Genomic DNA, 17,553 nt, shown 5'->3' with positions numbered 1-17,553 from the left:
TCCCCCTCCAAAATGGAGGAGGAAGAAAGCCTGCTGTTCACTTTCGGCAGATAGATAAGATCTGGGCGCCAGTGTTACACCAGCAGGCCCTGTAATTGCTACCATGGTAACTGTAGGTCGTATATCTGCTCCCGCTACAACGAACAAGGTTACCTTTGCCAATTCACTAGCAGTCGCTGAGCTCAGTGCTGCTGCAGTCCTTCCCGTAGTGTCTCGTTGCCACTCTGGTTTCTGCTTGAAGCACCATAGCGAAAGCTGTCAGTGACAACAGGCTTCCTCCAGTCTTAGGGCCGTGTTGTGTCAAGCCAGAAGTTATGCAGCTGGACATCCCTGTATTTTGCTTCTTCTGTAACTGTAGGTCACTTATCTACCACCGTTCTTAGTGATGGTAGTGTACCATTTGCACCATACTATTGCACCGTACTGTACCATTTGCACTGTAATGTGGGTACCATTCACTGTACCGTGTGTGTACAATACTGTACTATTGCAGGTACTTAAGAGCAACGAACACAGCTTGAGTTTAACTCGCACTGTTTTTTTTAAATGTTTTTACAGTACTTGCCTATAACATACCATACAGCAGCGTTGCTGCTTGTGTTGTCTGAGACAGCTGGTTTTTTGTTATAAGTACAGTATACTGTATAGTAAGTAGTGAATATAGGAGCTGCAGCTCCCACCCTGTTACACAGCGATGTTGCTACTTCAGCAGACATGTCCAGCTTTGGCTGGTGCACAGTCTAGAATGGCAGAGAGAGCGTAGGGGATGTGTAACCCCCATTGTGCACAAATGTACTTACCCTGTGCTACAGGCACCGAACCGGTACCAAACAGCATTGCTTGTTATGCAAGTCTTTAACAAGCTGAGGCAGCAACTGTACATTCTTAATGTACATTGCTTGCTATTTGCATTATGCCTGGGTTTATTCCTGCGACACATGTAAAGCCAGCCTGCCTGTCTAATACGAAGCAGGCCTTGCTAACAGTCCAGTTACTGTGTTTAACAAGCAGAGGCACCATCTGTACATTTTTACTGTACATTGCTTGCTATTTGCATCAAACCGCTTTCTGCAAGTTTTGTGAGCGTTTCCCCAAGGTGCTCTGCCTCTCTAGGAGCTGGCGTTCCTGTTTGGGGACGTGGAGTCAGATAGCACATCCCCTGTGGTTAAGCTGTCCCTGTAACGGCAGAGCTTATGCCATTGATCAAACAAGCCACTGTGGTCTTGCAGGTACCCTGGTCTGCAAGACCACAGTTGCATTACTGTACAGTTGCGTTACTGCTTGAGCAGACGCCTCATGTGGGCAGCGACAGTACTGTACACTACTGTACCAACCCGGTGCTACAGGTACCAAACCGACCCTGTACCATTCTGGTACAGGCCCGGTTCTAACCTGCTACCAACCGAAGTTCCCTTTCAAGTCAAAAATAACCATCGAGGTATGGGATATTGCCGTCAGGCAGTAGGGATTGGCTGAGCTTTATAGCAAAGCTGCCGTTAGGCCTCCGTGCGAGCTGCCGTGTAAGCCCGCCCCCCTGGGTGCTTACTATATGCAGCGTGTGGAGACTCTCTTCCTCTTTTGCCTTCAGCCTTTGTAGGACATTGAGCTGGTAAGTTCTCTCTCTGAGAGATTTACTTCACTGATTGTACTCTCGAGCCTTGAGCTTGTGAAGTTGGCTACCGCCCCTACTCTGAGTTTATTTCAGTGTTCGCTCTATTGAGCATTATATATATGTATTGTCTATTCTTCCCCCAGGTATAGAATAGAGTTTAGAGGACACGTTGCATGCCTGGAAGGCCACGCAATTTTTTGCAGCCTCGGACTCGCCTCTGCCAGACCCAGGGTTCAGCCTGCTACTAGAAGCCACTCCTATAATATCACCCACGGATTGTAACATTACACCACGTCGCCTCGATGCTTCCGTGCTCAACGCTCGCTGCACGCACCTCAACGCTTCTGCTCCTCGACGCTCAGCGCATGCGCCTCGACGCTCGATGCTTCTGCGCTCGACGCCCAATACTTCCGCGCTCGACACCTTGACGCTCGGCGCAAGCACCTCTACGCTCGACGCCTCGACATTCGACGCTCGGTGCATCGACGCCTCGACGCTCGGTACACATACCTCAACGCTAGGTACACGTAACTCAACGCTCAGCACATTGATCGGTGCACACACCTTGACTCTTATTGACATCGACGTAACCCATCGACACACAATGCTTCGGCGATCAGGGTGTCTAAAGATGTCTGGGTTCCACCGTTGCGTCATCTGCCAGGCAAATTTGCCGGCAAGCAACCTGGGACCGGAGCCTGCCCCGTCTGCCTTGGCAGACAGATCGTTTTGTGCATTGTATGCTAATTTTCAGCCGCGCACTCTTCACAAGAGGGCGAGGAAAGTGGTTGGTAGCCACTCCCCCCCCTCCTCTGGGTCGTCTTACACCCTGTCTGTTCCACCGTCGTCTACAGCGACTCTGCCTGTCAAGCTGTGGCTATCCAGGAGCCTCTCTCAGCTTACAGCTGGTCAGAGATCCCCAGACCATAGACGTGCTCAGGAACGCTCTCGCAGCCCATCTATCCGACCCCGAGGCCCCTTACCTCGCAGGGAATGCCCTCGCCGGTCACAGTCTCACTCCGTGTCACCCCGCCATAGGGGACGCTCTCATTCCCCTCGTCGAGACAGGTGTTATAGGGACAAGTCAGGCGTGGCAGAGCTCACTTCAAAGATGTCCCAGTTTATGGACGTGATGATGGGTCAGCAATCGCTGCTCATGTAATTGACTAAAATGGTACCACAAGCCAGTGACGCACAGGTCAGGCCGACTGCCAATCAACCGGCTCTGCCTGCACCAAGCGCCCAACAAACCCAAGGGGTTTGGGACGTAGATGCCATCTCAAGGGATGCTTCAGAAGGGGAGCCTCTCCTTGAGGAGGACAGTGTGGAAGCTGAACTAACCCCTCACAACTCAGAGCAAGACACTGAGTTGGAGGTACTGGACACCAATGATCCCTTGTGGTCACTGGCGGAGCGAGCAACTCGCCAGGTAGGGATTGAGTGACCAGCCGTAGAATTACCTCGGCGGTCACTGTTTGAGTCGGCGTCTATGTGGTTTCCACAGCCCAGGACGCTCCCAGCCTTCCCTGATTTTATTAAGGAGGTACAGTCCACCTGGGGGGCCCCAGCTTTTTCACCGGCAACTTCGCAGAAGGCTTCCGCGTTTGCCTTGCAGGGAGCGAGTGAGGCGGGACTGGCGTCCTTCCCATCAGTTGATGTCGCCTTTGCGGCCCTAGTTAAAACGCAGACGCTCTCGGGCCTAACTAAAGACCCTGCATGTCCTAACAGACAGTGCAGGACCATGGAGGTTCATTTAAAGAAGGGCTATTTGGCGGCTACAGAGGCAGTTAGGTTGTCCAACGTGGCCAGCCTCCTTTCAGTTTACCAAGCGTCGCTGGTGAAAGATCTCCCGGAGCACCTTTCGGTGTCTCTGAGGGCGGAATTGGCATTGGTCGCTCAGTTCCTTGTAAAGATAGCCCAACTAAATGCATGGGCCCAGGGCAGGAGTATCGCATCCCTGGTAGTTGCCAGAAGGCCCCTCTGGCTCTCGCAGGCGAGAGTTCAAGAGCCTGACAAGGCCCCATTATTAGATGCTCCCATCACACCGGGGCACACGTTTGGCCCAGCGGTGGAGGAGATGCTACAGCGCTGATGCCCGGGAGGCATCTCAGCAGATGGCGAAGATGTGGCCGCATAAGCCTTTCCAGCCTAAGCGCCAACAGGAGCACCAGTGGCGTAGAACACCACTGCAGCACCTGCTGCGGCCACGGGGTGCTAAGACACCTCCTTCAGCTACAGCAGCGCACGGTCAGCCTCCATTTGCAGGACTGCAGCACCTTGTGGCTCTGGCCAGTCCCCTCACGTACGAGCGCAGCCGAAACAGCCCTGAAATCTCCAGGCAGCTGTTAACCCACCCCTACACTGTCCCACAGCTCCAGTTCTGGCAACAATGCACCGACGACATCTGGGTGCACAAAACTATATCCACCGGGTACACCCTTCAGTTCCGGTTAAAGCCTTCCGGGGGGTGGTCGTAACTGCATTGAAGGACTCAGTTCAGTGCTCAGCTCTGAATGTGGAAATACAGGCATTGCTCAGGAAGCGTGCCATTCAACAAGTAGACCCTGCTCTGTTCGACCAGGGGTTCTATTCCAAATACTTCCTGGTGCCCAAGAAGGACGACGGGCTCCGGCCTATTTTAGATCTGTGAGTACTGAACAAATACCTGTGGGTGTTATCGTTTGGGATGCTTATGCACAGGCACGTCATCCAGTTTGTCCGGCACGGCGACCAGTTCACCACCGTGGATCTGACAGATGCGTACTTTCACGTACCCATCTGCCCGGGTCACAGGAAGTATCTGCGTTTTGCATTTCAGAGCAGGTTGTACGAGTTTTGTGTCCTCCCAATCGGCCTGTCACTAGCTCCTTGAACCTTTTCGAAATGTATGGACGCTATTCTAGCTCCCTTGCGGGCTCAGGGTGTCCGACTGCTGAACTATCTGGACAACTGGCTCGTCTGCGCGCAGTCGAAGGAGCAGTTGGCATAGCACACAGTGATGGTTACAGACCATCTTCAGCGGCTAGGTCTGAAGATCAATTCAGAAAAGAGCCGCCTCGTGCCAAGCCAACAGACCGAATTCTTGGGTCTGCATCTGGACTGAGTGTCCATGGAAGCAACCCTGTCGACACAAAGAGTTGCCTCCCTGGAGCGAGAGCGGTGTCTCTTCCTTTTCAGGTTGAGAGAAACAGTCAGCATGGAGCTGTGTCAGCGCATGCTGGGGTTGATGGCTGCTGCCTCGCAAGCCCTTGGGCTTATTACACCAGAGACCTCTGCAGGCCTGGTTCAATGCCTTCGCGTTGCATCCGCAGAGAGACAAATACCGCAGGTTGACGGTATCCCGAACCTGCTGGAAAGCACTGTGCTGGTGGAAAGTTCCGTCGAACGTCCGCCAGAGTGTGCACTTGGGTCCCATCTTCCGAAGGGAGGTTGTCACGACCGACGCTTCCAACTAAGGTTGGGGAGCAGTCTGGAATGGCTCAGGGACCCGTGGAGTGTGGTCAGGACCCTGGAGGTCAGCCCACATCAATGCTGTGGAACTCAGAGCAATGGACCTCTCCCTTCAGCACTTCTTGCCAGTGCTCCTAGGCAAGCACGTGTTGGTGCGGTCGGACAGCACCACGGTTGTGGCGTATATTAACCGCCAAGGCGGCCTACAGTCCCCTTGCTTTCACCGGATGATAGCATGGCTGTTGCTATGGGCACAGCCGCGTTTGACCTCTCTGCGCGCAGTTCACCTACCGGGCAGAGTCAATTGTGCAGCGGATCTCCTATCCAAAGGAGGCCCTCTTGCAGGGGAATGGCGTCTCCACCCTCAGGTGGTAGAGCGCGTCTGGGAATGGTTTGGCATAGCGCAAGTAGATCTCTTCGCTACCGCACTACCCCCTATGGTTCTCAGTGAGCCCCCTAGGAGTCGATGCAGTGGCTCACGAATGGCCGCCAGGGCTCCTATATGCGTTTCCATCGATTCCGATGCTCCCTGCCTTCTTAGAGAAGGTCAGGGTAGAGCAAGCGACAGTGATCCTGGTCGCTCCTCTCTAGCTTCGGAGGATATGTTTTCTGATCTTGGTGCAGTTGCTGCAAGGTCAACCGTGGGAGCTTCCACCGCGAGCAGACCTATTGTCCCAGGCCGAAGGACGACTTTGGTACCCGAACCCTAAGCTCATGCAGCTATGGGCTTGGCCCCTGAACAGGAGCGCCTGTCAACCTTAGGGCTCTCGACGGCTGTGATTTCGACCATTCAGAGTGCTAGAGCGCCCTCTACTAGGTCGCAGTACACGTACAAGTGGCAGTTGTTCCAAGATTGGTGTTTGGCGGGTGGCCATGGCCCAATATCTTGTCCTATGGCAGTGATATTACACTTTCTACAGAAACTGTCAGATGAAGGGAAATCTCCCGCCATATCAGGTTGCCATGTAGGCATTGACAGGTTATCACCAGGTTGCCATTTCTGGCATCGCAGTTCCTCAAGGGCGCAAGACGTTTGTGACCTCCTCGTTTCGCAGGAGACGGTTCTAAGGTCTCCATGCGCGTAAATCCAGCCTTTTTACCAAAGGTCATATTCCCGTTTCATATGAACCAACCAGTCAAGTTGATGGTGTTCCATCCTCCTCCTTTTTCTTCCCCAGAGGAGGAACGATTACACATGCTATGCCCCTTGCGGGCATTGAGGTGTTATATTGACTGTACAATGACTGTGAGGCAAACAGAACAATTGTTCATATGCCATGGTTCTAAGACTCTGGGTCAGCCGTTGTCTAAACAACGCCTTTCCCATTGGACAGTGGATGCTATTAAATTAGCTTATGAATCTGCAAGCCTTCCACCACCAGGGCAGTTGAAGGCGCATTCCACTAGGGGTATGGCGACATCTTTGGCCCACTAGAGGGGTGGCCTAATTCCAGGTTGTAAGGCAACAAAATAGGAAAAATGCCCAGGGGGTCCATACTTTCGCAAGCCACTGTAAATATGAACTGGTTGATATTTGAACATAGGCCACCTCCATACCAATGCAGCTGGTACTTTATCTCCCGCAACACCACCACAGTTCATAATTTAATTGCTCCATGTTAACAGTATGAAGTATAAGTTTTTTAGCTTCCACATATTAAATCTCCAAAACTGTGTGGTTGTTTTATTTGTTGTAAAACAGTGCCACATCAGAAAAAGATGTCACAACAATGTGTCACTGTGGCAGGGCGACTGCACAATGGAGAATTAGTGTTGGTGTAATTTGTATGGGAAAATGGGTTTATTATGTGTCTTTTGGAGTTGATTTGTTTGATTCAATTATTGTTTACAAACTCGATTGAGACTTGCTGCCTGCTAGGCATGGTTGAGGGGAAGGGCAGCAAGTGATTGGCTGTGCTGGTCCTCAATCAACAAGTGGGCGGGTCTTGACCGAGTGTCTGTCGGCGTAAAAATATCCTGTGGAGGTTGCTCATGGTGATTGAACGCCATGCTATAGAGGGAAGCTGTGTGTATTCAGGAGGAGAGAGTCCGCTCTGCAGGAACAACAGCTATGCAATCCTTAAACTGCAAGCGGTGCTTGTGAAGACAATGCCCAGCCAAGGCCGTATGAATACCGGCTTATCAGTAGGTTAGTTTAGGGGATAGTGATCCCATGTAATGTATAGCGAGGGTTACGTAGTGTAGCCGGTTCCTGGAGCGGGATGCCTCGTTTATAAGTCTAGCGCTCGCCCTGTGTGGCACCTTTATTTGTAGTTTTTGTACAGTGTTTTGTTTTGCCTTTTGTACAGCTTGCTGTATTTGTCCTCTGTGTGTTACCATGGCTGGTAATGTCACATGAACACCTTCATTTATTTTATGTTTGTATTCATAAATCCTGCGCGCCTGTGCCGGCGTTTCAACTCTACCTCCATGGTCTCTCTGTCTTGCTTAAACAGCGGTTACCAACACACGTGACACGAGCGCCCTGTCACAGTCACATATGAGAAACACCTTGTTTCTAATTCTTAAGCAAAGAAATAAAAGGGCAATAACTACCTCATTTTGCACAAATAAGTACCGAACAAAACAACACACATATTAAGCAACACATTGAAAAACACCAGTGTGTCTAAATGTTCTGCAAGGTGAATGCAAGGGTCAGTACCTTTTAAATTAAGGTACATGCATTTCAACCAAATTACAACAAATCACACAACCCTGTCTAATAGCTTGGCCTATAAAACATACATTTGCTCTGCAGCATTAACTTGTTTGCAATCCTGCAGTGCTACAATACTGTACGAGTTGGCTTCCTTATCTGTGCAGTTTTCTATTTGATTTATTTTTCAATTTAAATAAAATCTGGAAACACAAGATATATACACATACACACACACACACTGATTTAATGATAAAAGGGAAGGTTTGGGATACAAGAAAATCTAGTTTAGGATCTCAGTTCTGCCAATGTTTGTCTAACTATAGTACATTATGTTTATCTCTTGAGCTGCCCTAGGTAAAGCAATGTTATTCTTAAATAAAAGGTGTTCATATAAACCCTAATGGGGAAAAAAGCTGTAATACTGAAAAACTCCTAACACTGAGAATATTGGTGCGAATTCAGTTGCATCAGGTTTTAAAATAGAATTTTACATTCATCATTTTTGTTGATCATTGTGCAGTTTGTTAGCTTGCTATGCCACCTTCTGGCACTCATAATATGTACTCAGTTGCAAATACAACCAGGTTCAAATGCCCAGCATAAGCTGTTTCTCTGCTTGCGTCAGGTTTATTATAAAGAAGACCTATCCAGATTAGGAAATTTACTTGACTTGTTTATCTGCCCTTGACATTAATGACACCCCAGGCCAGACATGTTTACATTAACTAGCTCTTGAATTGTAATGGTATTCATTTTAGGGGACCAAGAATACAGAACAATTGTTCTGTAACAATTATCGTTTTATTGTTTGATGGGTTGATTTTATTTTAACTACCACTTTAATTACTTTAATAATGCTGGTGGGTACTTTCAGAGTTTCAGCTTTACTGATGTTGTGAATATTCAGTTGACCTAATGTTTGAGGATCTAAATACTGCCATCATTTCAACAACATCTCCAAAAGTTTAGTGACATTTCTAACACTAACATCTCTGCTTCAGGAATACAAGCTCAGAAGTAATAACCCCAGATGAACTAGAGCCAACAGTTCAAGATGCTGAGATATACTTGTTGAAGTCTGGAGAAATGACGTAAGTGGATTCAAATTATTTACTCGTACATAAAGGAGGCTTATTTTCTGTATTGGGCCTATATTGGGTTATGGTTAGGCAGTCCCAGTACTGTTGTGAGTGTAAAGAAGCAGTTCATAGCTACTGGGGGTTTTTTGTTTTGTTTCTGTATCACATGTACACAGCATCTTATTCTAATCATATGTATTTAACATCTAATTCTAATCTAACTGAAATCCTCTCAATCTATTATTCAACGACATGCAGGAGTAAATAGCGGTTGGTAGAGTATGATTGCCTATGGCTAATCCATCTTGTGGAAAAATATTTATAGACCCTCTTATTCTAACTTTACTCCATGTTCTGATATTTTAGAAATAATTTGATTATCAAAGAAGTATCCTGGTAAATACAATGCAGTATATCTTACTGATTTTTGAATATCTAATGGCTTAATATTTAAAAGTGATCTGAGGACTTAACAATTCACTAGCAATTTAAATGTAACTAGCCATCTTTATATCTACTTTGAAAGTGGTCTGTAATCAGATTTTTACTTCTATGGTCAAGCAAATTATTGATTCTGGATTTTTACCAAACATTTTCTGTGACTATTCATCCCACTTTCATCAAGAAAATGCATAAATCCAAATGTACTCCGAGGCTTATTACAGGTAGGTCATTTTAGAAATTAAATATTGATTTTTTTCACTAATTATGTATGCCAATGGCAAAACTTTAATTTGATACCTGATATTGACTTTGCAGTGGCCCGTGTTTGTTCTGAGTGTTTGATTGTCTGTAAAATTCATGAACTATTAAAGGAAATGAAAGTAAAAAGCTCCATTTATCATGGGTCACTCACTCATAACTTTGTGGAAATATATCTCATTAGGGGTTCAACAAAAATGGCATGTATTCATTTTAATCACATCCAACTGATGACTGTATGTGAAAAAATGGAATGACAGATTCCAGCTATATTTGAGTGATATATAATATATAATCTTCATGATACGGATTGACAAAATTGCTACAAAATACAGTCACAGACAAAAGTATAAGCACCCTACACTTAATATAAGATCATTCAAGAAAACATGTTAAATACAATTATTTTGTGAACATTAGCCACTCATTAAGATGACAAAGACAAAAATACACAATTACAGGTAGTTTAACAAACAATCTTTATAAAAAAAAACAAAAGCACTTAAGCAATTTGTTCATGACAAAAGTATTGTCACCTATATCGAAAGTCTAAAAATGTAAAGTTTGGCAACACAGCAGATGGTGGTCAAGACAAAGGAGCGGGATTCACGTTTGAGAAAAGCACTCGTAGCAAAATACAACAAAGAAATGCAGGCAAGAGAATCATCCGAGCTGCTAAAAAACCACAACCAAGAACTTATAAAAAGACTTAGAAGCATCTGGCATATTACCTGTAGACCTCACTGCAAAACAGTTTTAAACTAAATTTAAAAACAAACCGTATACCTTTTTCCAAGAAATATGAACAGGAATCTGAAGCATTCTTCAACAAAATTCTCTGGTCCAATAACATTAAAATATAACTTTTATACAAAAATGGACCACAGTATGTTTGGAAAAAAAAGGGAAAGCCTTCAGTGAAGAAAACCTTGTACCTACAGTTAAACACGGGCGGTTTTATCAGTTCAGGGACTGGAGACATTCATGTGGTTAAAGATTGAATGAATGCAGTCATGTATCAAAACATTCTGTAAAGTATGATACCATCTGCTTGTAGGCTGACAGTTCAACACGACAAAAGGAAAGAAAGGTAAAAGTCCTGGAATTGCCTTCCCAATCACCAGATCTCAATTCAATAGAAATGCTCTGGACTGATCTGAAAAAACTGTAGCCAAGCATTGTGTATCAAACCTGTCTGAGCTGAAGGAAATATGCAAGACAGAATTGGCTCAGATTTCAGCAACAAGACTGGTTAAGAATTATCATATACGTCTGAAAGCAATAATAAAAGCAAAAGGAGGACACACGAAATACTAAAACAGGAGTGACAATAATTTTGTCATGAACGAATACTTTAAATTAAATGTTGTTGTTTTTTTGGTTTTTTTATGAAGATTATTTGTTAAATTACTCACAAGATTATTTGAGTAAATTTTGCTTTTTGTTTTATTAAAAAGTGGTTTAAGTTTACTGAATGGTTGTCCTTAATCTGTTGCCTTGAATTTTGGTATAATAAGCATAGGGTGCCAATACTTTTGTCTGCTGCCGCAGGTGTGAGCAAGCTTGCTGGGTGGCAGTATATCAACAACATTTTCAGCATCAGGCTTGGAAGCAGAAAGAAAATTAAATTAAATACAGTCGGAAACACCTCTTTTAAAAACAACATATCCACATTGCAAGTATTTCTGTCAAACAGCACTGCCTGCATTACAAGTTAATCATTCAAAATCCCAGTTTACTGAGATCTCTTTTAGCCAAGCATTGAAGATATGCAGAATCTGCCCAACAGAGGGCGACAGATACAGTTATATAAAGAACCTGATATGCGCTCAGCTGATGGGGATATCATAGTTATGTCATATCATGACATTGTGAGGTTAAGGCATGATGCCTGCTCTTTAAGAAGTCTACTTTCGGGATATGTTATAGCATTTACCACCTTTGAAGAACAGTGTTGATTATAAATAGAGAAGGTTGCTATGTGCGATTCTTAGTTCTGACTGTGTAACTGTGGTATGAGAGTGGTGAAAAATATCAGGATCACCAGTTTTTAACCCTTTCCTGCCTAAATAGAATGACCATTTACAGGATCCTCTCGATCTTGTCCTCTTCCATTTCAAAATATGCTCTGGTAGACAAGTGTCCTGTGTATGTGTTTTTGAAGTGTATTATCAAAGTTGGCATGTAGGAATGAAACAAGTGTTGTTCTTAGTGCCTAGCCTTATTCATTTACAAGGCTCAGAAACACTGATTTTATTGACCCAGGACTTTTTATTGCCGTGGGACATAGCTGAGGTTAAAGTTACTGGACGTTATTCATGGTAGAAATGAAATTCTAGATGGAACAGTGGGCTAAAGCCCTAAGCAGTGCCACAGGAGATACTTTCTTTATGGTCTTAGAAAATACAATGTCCAGTTAGTTCTGTCTTTTGAAGGTGTTGATGAAAGTTAGAAAAGTGATTTTGCTCCTTCAACATGTTGCATCTTTGTCATCATTATCATCATAATAAATTATGTATTTTTAGTGAGTTTGTTCTATGTTTGCAGGTTACGAGTCCCCCTGAATATTGAAGAGATCACACAGTTTGGAGATGGTCGTAGAGAACTGTTCATTAAGTCCAGCTGCTACAGCGTCATCCCCATTGCTGTTGCTGAAGCTGGCCCCATCATTAGTTGGGTTTTTGTTTCTGAGCCAAAAAGTATCTCATTCGGCATTGTGTACCAAGAGTCGTCGGAAAGCCCCTTAGAACAGTCAAAGGTAAGCAGGTTCATTGGTTTTGTTATGATATCATATGAATTTTAATGTTCAGTAATTTAAAAATGTTATTCTTTCCTTTGCAAACTTAGGTCTCTACAGGATATACAGTTCTATGTTGTTAATGACTCAGTAATAAGTGTTAATATCACAATGGTAAAGAAACACAAAGCTCAGTGATTTTTACCAGATTTTTAGGTATATTCCTATTCCATTCTTAAAATAGATTACCTGGAGGATCCTGTTACTGTCAAGAAACTTCCACTGTGGTCTGGACCTTTGTTTAAATAGAGATTATACCTGCTGTGTTGATTTTTTAGAGGTAGCATTGGTTAGCTTGCATATTAAAAAATAACCTGTGAATAAGCAATCCAAAGTTCACGTTCATGATGTTGGAAAAAGGTAGGGCTGTACTATTGTACTTGACACCAGTGTTCTTTAAGTTTTGGAAAGCAGCAATTTATTAGATGGTTATGTTTCATTTTCTGCAGCAGTCCGTCACAGTTTACACAAACAAAAGAAACTATCTCCAAGCCTGTTTGTTGTTCTGGTTCTCTCTCTCTCTCTCTCTCTCTCTCTCTCTCACTCACAAACAGACACACACACCCACACACCAGCTAATTTCAGCTTCTTTAGCCCAGTTAGCTTTGGTTTTGAGGTGAATAAATGGAACCTTTTTATACCTGACACCCCGCTGGAACACACCTACCTGCTGATTAGATTCCACACCTGGTAATCACACACAGCAGACAGGCTCTCCCAGGAGCATCAGGTACTTCATTAAAATTACAATAAATACACACTATTTACAATGTACATTTACACAAAAAACCCTCTTCATGCACAGGGCTCCTGCCCTGCCACAGTTCTGTATACATAGTGTCGGGTGATTTACACAGTAGCAAAATGCATAGGTGTACGTGAAAAACAAGCTTGATCATGGCAGATAAACAGTTAGGGCGGATATGTGATGGGCGGATACACAATGGAATATTATATTAAGGAGTAATCCGAGTAAGTAGCGGGGATCCGATAAATATAGCATTACACTTAAAGAGTAAGTAGTAGGGTTCTGATAAATATAGCGTTACGCGTCCCCACATGTTGCTAAACCTGTTTAAATAACGTACCTGTAATTTTCCATTTCAATGTTAACATCCTGACAACTTTTTACACTTATAGCTTAGCCTGTCTCTCTCTTTAAAATGTCAGCTCTAGTGCACGGATAGTGTAAGGATTATTGCCCACATTGTCAAACAGGTAACATCCATGATGTGGTATGGAACTGAAAAGCCAGAGCACTTGTTATGTTGGTTGTTTTTAAATTGCTCTTCCTGCAGTGATTTAGAGGACAGATCTCAAAACCCAGTGCACTAGCGTGGGCATTTTGAAAAAAGCCTTGAAACAGTGTAAAAATTTGTCAAGATGTTAACAAGGAAAAGAAAAATTACAGGTATATTATTTAAACATAGCAACACATGGTGAGGTATAACGCTAGATTTTTCGGAACTCCGCTACTTTTTAAGCTTGTATGAGTTTGTTAACCTAAACTTTTTCAGATTATTCTGAAATCGACAGCAGAAGAGTGCATATTCAAATTTCCAGTAATGATGAAGTGTGGCAAAGTGGTTTGCAGTGCGCAGGTGTAGAGGTGATGCAATTCATAAACAGATGACAAACAACAAAGTTCACGGTCCAAACAATTCTTTATTTGTTTCAATCCAGGTCGTTTTGGTGACTGTAAACAATAATCTCTGGCAATAAACAGCAATGTGTATTGCACAGTTTAAACCACGGGGTACAGTCCCGAAATAATAAACAAGGTATAAACACGCACACAACATAAACATGATCACAAGTACAATAGTGCAGTGTTGTCCTGGTTAGTGCTGGCCTTTAGCGACAGCTCCCTGAACGTGTTAGCCGTCTAATAATGACTAACAAGTACAATTAGATGGGCAAACAGACAAACACGAAACACTCACGGTAACTTTTACAGGCCTTCAATGGTTCTCTCGCAACTATAACATAGGAGCACTTTGCTCGACCACATCCCCTTTTGTACCTTCAGCCACGCCCCCATGGTTAGCAAGTGTAATCGCTTTTTCAACAATCTGCGATTGCCACATCACCTCCCATCTGGGGCGATGACTTGGTGTACTTTGGCTCCACCCCCTTTCTAGATGGCTGACTTCCACCTTTCCCTGAAATGAATTGTCAGACCATCCAGTCCGGGGCACACTGTTCCCTTTACACGGCACCCTCACAGGTCGGGAGATTTATAACCAAGATTCATTCTTTGTCTGTCACATGAAGTAAGAGGTACATTTATTTTTAAAAGTTTCATACAATATTTAGTTATATCTGTATTCAGGCCTTAACATTTGCAAGCAGAGAAGTGCACAGAGAGTCAGACAAACAAACAGGAAAAACACTGACACCATTGTTATATATTCCTTGTACAGGGCCAATGACGTGCATGTGGGATCTTGCTCTAAGGTACAAGTTGTTGACATGTTTTAGAAGGCCACTTCCTTTCGTGACAGAAATGTATGTGGTGTAATTAATCTCTACAGGCAGTGCATCTTGTTTAACCTCTTTAACCTCAAAAACAAAGCAGATAGACAAAGTACATTTTTAACAGTATTTTAAAACTCGAATCCTACCCCCTGAGTTTTTAACCAGTTTCACTCTTTGGACTACTGCCTTACAAATAAGCTGTAGAAAAATATGTTTTAAGATTTGTGGAGGAGGTTTGTTTATTTTTGGAGGTAAAGCAATTACCAAATATGATATTTATACCCAGACAAAGACACATTATGAAATTTAATCTTCAAACTATGATGTAAAGAATTCCATGTCTTTGGTAGTTGACACATCCATCTCCTAGATGTTTACACAATTCCAGTGTTTTAAAAAAAAAATGGTTTTGCTGAGTTCCATTTTAGGAAGTAACTGTGTATGGATGCATTTTGAGCAATACTGGTATGAAGTCAATTACCGTTCTTATGTGTATTACAGAATTATGTTTTCCTATGAAGTTAAATCTTAATTGATTTACAGAATGTATCCTAATTGGGAATAAGTGTTGTTTGCTTGACTGAGAATGAGAATCACAATATTTTTCACTCGAGGTTTAGGTGTGGTAGCTGTGATTTACTGTACATCGGAGATTTAAGTGTGTCATGAAACCAGGAAGGTTTGCAATGTTGGCACCTGAAACCCAATGTAGGCGGTAAAACATCAGGCAAACAAGGCCTGTTAACACCTTTGTTGTTCTTAACCGTAATGAGAGATTTGCTTGTCATTATCTCCCAATGTAGAAACTTATTTTATATTCTATTGGTTTTTTGTTGTTGTTGTTGTGTTAAAGGAGTGCAGTTGCAGTTGTGTAATGTATGCAGGTACTGTGTTTTTTTTTAAACATATTTTACATTTGGTGGTGTTTGCACTAGTTACAGCAGTGATGAAATGTGACATTCTATATATGGAATAACTGGACCCAGGGATTTGTCTCCCCCTTCTGAATATACCACAGGAATAAAAATAAAATGTTTATGTCCAATTAATTCACAGGTTTTAATTCCTTTGACTCGATGCAATTCCCACGAGGAAACTGTTCAGGGCCAGCTGAAAGTCAGGAATCCTGGTTTGTACATGCTCATATTCGACAACTCATTTTCCAGGTATGTCCTTTAAAAAATACTTACAAGGTATATAGTAATGCCTGCTAGTTACATAGTTGTTTTGTTTATTAGTGTTTACGTTAAAGTATATATAATAGCATTAATATCTGCCACTGCAGTCATTATCTATGTATAATTTACCTTGTGTTTTTATTAAATACACTCAAATAATGTTCCTTTTAATTTTTTAATTTTCTGAGTATTTAGTGTAAAGGTAAATATAATATAATTTTTTTTTTTTTTTATTATAGATTCATCTCAAAGAAAGTTTTTTACAACTTGACAATTGAGAAGCCCATAATCTACGATGGAAGTGATTTCCCATAATATGGGAATTGTTCTTATTTATATATTTGTTTATTTTAAAGTACCCGCACCCTCATTATGCCTCTGTCTCTAGGTGACAAGTACTGTATGTGTGAAAATGAAATATGCAGTTAGAGTAGGGGATTTTTATAGGATTTTTGTTGTTGTTGGGGGAAAAAGGTTTAAAGTATGTAGTTATTTAAAGTATGCAGCAATATTTTTACAAAAACATTTTACTTGTCAAATACATGAGGTTGCATCTGATGATCCTGGAAGGCAGTAACTTCATCTTCCAGGTGTAACAGCATGTGTAAATGCCAGCCTCATAACATAACATAGCATTTTTAAGTGCAATGCGGAAAATATCCAAAGTAAAACTAAACAAAAGCACTCCCATTTGTGCCATAGTTCGTAGAAACATATTCTCTTTCAGTTTGTAATGTACAGTATAGAATTGCCCAAACCCTATATTCAAAGGGTCATAAGCCATTGATCATGAGATTTATAACTTATTTACAGTACATGTTTTTTGTTACTTTTACAGATAAAGTTTGATTCTAGCAACATTGAAAGATAGCACCACTATAGTTAGGGATGAGTAAGCAGTTTAATGTTAAACCCTAATTTCTGTGTGTGTGTATATATATATATATATATATATATATATATATATATATATATATATATATATATATATATATATATATATATATTTCCTTATTAAATATCCTTTTAGAGTATCTCGATATTAACAAATAAAGGGTTTTTAAATCTAATGACGAGACTTCTGTTGTCTCGTGAATATGAGATTATTTTGCTCTGAAGACAACAGGGCAAACTCTATTTATTACAGTGTGTGAGAAGAGCATATGGCTATAAACTTTATATGATGTGTATTATTCTAAGTTTAAAAAATATATAAACCTCAGAATTATACTTTAACGTTGTTTAGTAGTAAAAGCTAATATTGAGTTTCTCTAGCAAACATCAGTGCTGATGACATACTTCAATACTCTTGCAGTAGCATTGTCTATGCATTGAATACCTTTTTAGCACCAGGATTTATTAATGGCTTTATATAGGTTATTCAAACATATAGGTTATTGATACTGTTGTATTTGCTATATTTATAGGAATATAATAACACTAAAGGGCTGTTTAACTTTTATTTACCTCCTGTAGTCTGATATTGGACTGCTGAGAAACACTTGCAATACATTATATACATGTTTTTTGTTTTGATATTTATGAGATATTGAATTGGATGCTACTTTTCTTGGTACAGCAGCAAGCAATATATA

General features: G+C 42.3%; 1 protein-coding gene across 2 annotated transcripts in view; it reads left to right on the top strand.

Annotated features, from left to right (window-relative positions):
- LOC121314557 (FYVE and coiled-coil domain-containing protein 1-like) overlaps positions 1-16,885 on the top strand; it is a 56,083-nt gene extending 39,198 nt beyond the window's left edge. For both annotated transcript variants that reach the window (XM_041247955.1, XM_041247956.1), the window contains exons 15-18: positions 8,726-8,815; positions 12,053-12,263; positions 15,837-15,946; positions 16,198-16,885. In XM_041247955.1, the coding sequence (XP_041103889.1) occupies positions 8,726-8,815; positions 12,053-12,263; positions 15,837-15,946; positions 16,198-16,273 (487 nt within the window). In that variant the 3' untranslated portion in view covers positions 16,274-16,885. The remainder of the gene's footprint in view (positions 1-8,725; positions 8,816-12,052; positions 12,264-15,836; positions 15,947-16,197) is intronic.
- The last annotated feature ends 668 nt before the right edge of the window (positions 16,886-17,553 follow it).

Source organism: Polyodon spathula, chromosome 4 (genome assembly GCF_017654505.1).
Source record: "Polyodon spathula isolate WHYD16114869_AA chromosome 4, ASM1765450v1, whole genome shotgun sequence".
Taxonomy (NCBI): Eukaryota; Metazoa; Chordata; class Actinopteri; order Acipenseriformes; family Polyodontidae; genus Polyodon; species Polyodon spathula.
Note: the sequence above shows the minus strand (reverse complement) of the source record. Positions and strands in the feature narration are given on the sequence as shown.